This window comes from Lepidochelys kempii, chromosome 1 (genome assembly GCF_965140285.1).
Source record: "Lepidochelys kempii isolate rLepKem1 chromosome 1, rLepKem1.hap1, whole genome shotgun sequence".
In the NCBI taxonomy this organism is placed as follows: domain Eukaryota; kingdom Metazoa; phylum Chordata; order Testudines; family Cheloniidae; genus Lepidochelys; species Lepidochelys kempii.
This window is the reverse complement of record NC_136380.1, coordinates 5,709,061-5,711,966: the sequence shown is the minus strand read 5'-3', so window position 1 is coordinate 5,711,966 and position 2,906 is coordinate 5,709,061. Positions and strand designations below refer to the sequence as shown.

The following is a 2,906-nucleotide window of genomic DNA, read 5'->3' as shown; positions in this document are numbered from 1 at the left end:
GGTAGTGTAGACATAGCTTAGAGTCATGGAAAGGCTAAGTAACAGGGTGTGTGGGAAGGGAGGCTGATGGGTGACAATAAAGAGGTCAAGTGATGGTCAGAGAGAGGTAACTCAGCAGTGGAAAGAGCAGTGCTTAGTGATGGAGTGATGAGATGTTGGTTGGGAGGAAATTCTCAGACTGTGAACTTCCACAATCCTTAGCTCAACCAAACTGGGACAGTGCACCCCTGATTAATGAGGAGATATGCTTTCCTCCTCTTGTCACACAGGTTTCAAGTCAGTGGCCCCAGGTAATCACCTTCGGCAGGTGTATTTGCCTACTCTGTCACGAAGCTCTTTGGTTTTGACCCCATAAATGATAGGATTGAGCATGGGAGGGATGAGGAGATAGAGGTCAGCCAAAATGATGTGAACATAGGGAGCGATGCCTTGACCGAAGTGGTGTGTGAGAATGGAGAAGAGTCCAGGAATATAATATGTCAGCATCACAGAGATGTGGGTTGTGCAAGTGTTGAGGGCTTTCTGGTGGCCTTTCTTAGAGGAGATTCTGAGGACGGCCCTGATGATCAGACTGTAGGACAGGGCAATGAGCGTCAGGTCAAACCCATTGATTACAAACATTAGCACCAAGCTGTATATCTTGATGACTGTGATGTCCCCACACACCATCTTCACCACAGCTATGTACTCGCATTGCGTGTGCGGGATAATGCGGTTGGCACAGAATGTCTGCTGACTCAGGAGCAGGGGTAGGGGAAGAATGAAGAGAACAGCTCTTATCAAACCTACAAGCCCTAGCTTAGCTATTTCTGCATTACTGAGGATGGCAGCATATCTCAGAGGGTTACATATGGCAACGTAGCGATCAAAGGCCATTGTCATGAGTGTGGCTGAGTGCATGACAGAAACCGTGTGGAGGAAGAACATCTGGGAGAGGCAGCCAGCCACAGTAATGCCTTTCAAGTTGAACCAAAATATGCCCAGTGCCTTTGGTACGACGAAGGTAGGTGTGGCAATGTCTGTGAGTGCCAGTATGCAGAGCAGCAGGTACATCGGCTTCTGCAGAGTCTGTTCCTTACCTACAACAGACAGAAGCGTGAAATTTCCCAACAGGCTGAGAATGTAGAATGTAAAGAAAGGGATGGAAATCCAGATGTGGGCAGCCTCCAGTCCAGGGATGCCCGTTAGGATGAAAGTTGAAGCATCAGAGTTGGTGAAGTTGAAAGCTGCCATGTGGCGGTTGATGCATCTATACGACTCAGAAATGAGTGTGAATGAAGGTGCCTGTAAAGGGAGAGAAGCACAGCAAGGGGGTTACGTGCTTTATAACAAATAATATGGTAAATAAGTTGTAGTTATTAACATTCTCGGAGTCTTCTTGAGTGAGGAGTGAAGTACCACCGACAATGTCACTCCCTGCTTTCTATAGCTTTAGCATATGGCGGGAACCGTTTGTTTCAAAACTTGGTTTCCAGACTAGTTTGTGGGAAAATTAAAGACTCCCCAAGATGGAGTCCAGAGTTATGTGGCCTGGTCACATGGCCTTCTAGATTCATAGCATCCATTATGTATAGGCTGTCTGAAGCATTCTCAGGGAGGCTCAACAGGTGGGAGATAACTTTCTCTGAAGGCCTATTGTTTCTGCCAATGTCTCATTGCCCTGAATAGGCTGTTCCCAACCAGCGATCTAGACTGAAACCAAGTTCCCTAGTGGGCGTTACCCAGTTGTAATTACATGTGAAATGCAGAGAAGTAGTCAATATTCAGAACTTCTGACAAAAATCATAAATGCATACAAAAAGGATAATCATATTCAGAAAGTCATAACTTTTCCAATGACATCTTACATAACCCGTCTTGCAATGGGGTACATTGTCACAAAAATATCAATGGTTATTTCTACCAGTGAAATGCCTGAAGTTACATAACAACAACAATTGGAAACAAAACTGAGTAAAGTTTGTGATACCCAGATTGTAGTTTTGTGACTTGCCAGGGGAAAGAGACCCTAAAACTCCCCAAATGCACTCTGTACCAAGAAAGGTCCCAAAGTTGGCCTTGGACCAACAATCACAAAGAAAAAAATAATTTCAGCAACACTGTCCACCTGTCCACCTACATGATGCTCTGCGACCCTATGACGTTGTCCTCTGGTGTTATTTAGACTGGTGATCTGTTAGGTCACCCCAGTCCTTGACTCTGGGAGCCAGCCTTCCCCTGCTCAGCTATGAGAACCCCCACTCCTGGGCTCTTCACTCACAGGCTCTGGCATGTAAGCTGCTCCTTGGATTGTGCAACCGAAAGACACTAGCCAATATCTCCAGTCCAAGACACAACACAAGAAACCTCCCTCTTGCAGTGTCCAGGTATGCCCGCAGGACACTGCAAGTTAATATGAGTTTGTCAGTTTAAGAAAGAAATTGAGATGCACCAGGCTTTTTATCCCAAGGGGAGTCTCTTACACGCTTCAGACCAAACACACTGTTTCAGGTAGAATAAACAACAAATGTATTAACTACAAAGATAGATTTTAAGAGATATTAAGTGATGGCAAAAAGTCAGAGTGGTTACCAAAACAAACAAACAAAAATGTAAGCACACTGTCAAAATATAAAGGGAAGGGTAACCACCTCTCTGTATACAGAACTATAAAATCCCTTCTGGCCAGAGGCAAAACCCCTTCACCTGTAAAGGGTTAAGAAACTAAGATAACCTCACTGGCACCTGACCAAAATGACCAATGAGGAGAGAAGATACTTTCAAAGCTGGAGTGAGGATTGGGGGAACAAAGAGTCTGTCTGTCTATGTGATGCTTTTGTCAGGAGCAGAACAGGAAAAGAGTATTAGAACTTGTTAGTAAGTAATCTAGCTAGAAATGCATTAGATTTCCTTTTGTTTAAATGGCT

General features: G+C 44.7%; 1 protein-coding gene across 1 annotated transcript; it reads right to left on the bottom strand.

Annotated features, from left to right (window-relative positions):
* Positions 1-294: 294 nt before the first annotated feature.
* LOC140917725 (olfactory receptor 52D1) lies at positions 295-1,233 on the bottom strand. The gene has a single exon (XM_073361155.1). It carries the CDS (start codon positions 1,231-1,233, stop codon positions 295-297), a length of 939 nt encoding a protein of 312 aa, XP_073217256.1.
* Between the last annotated feature and the right edge of the window lie 1,673 nt (positions 1,234-2,906).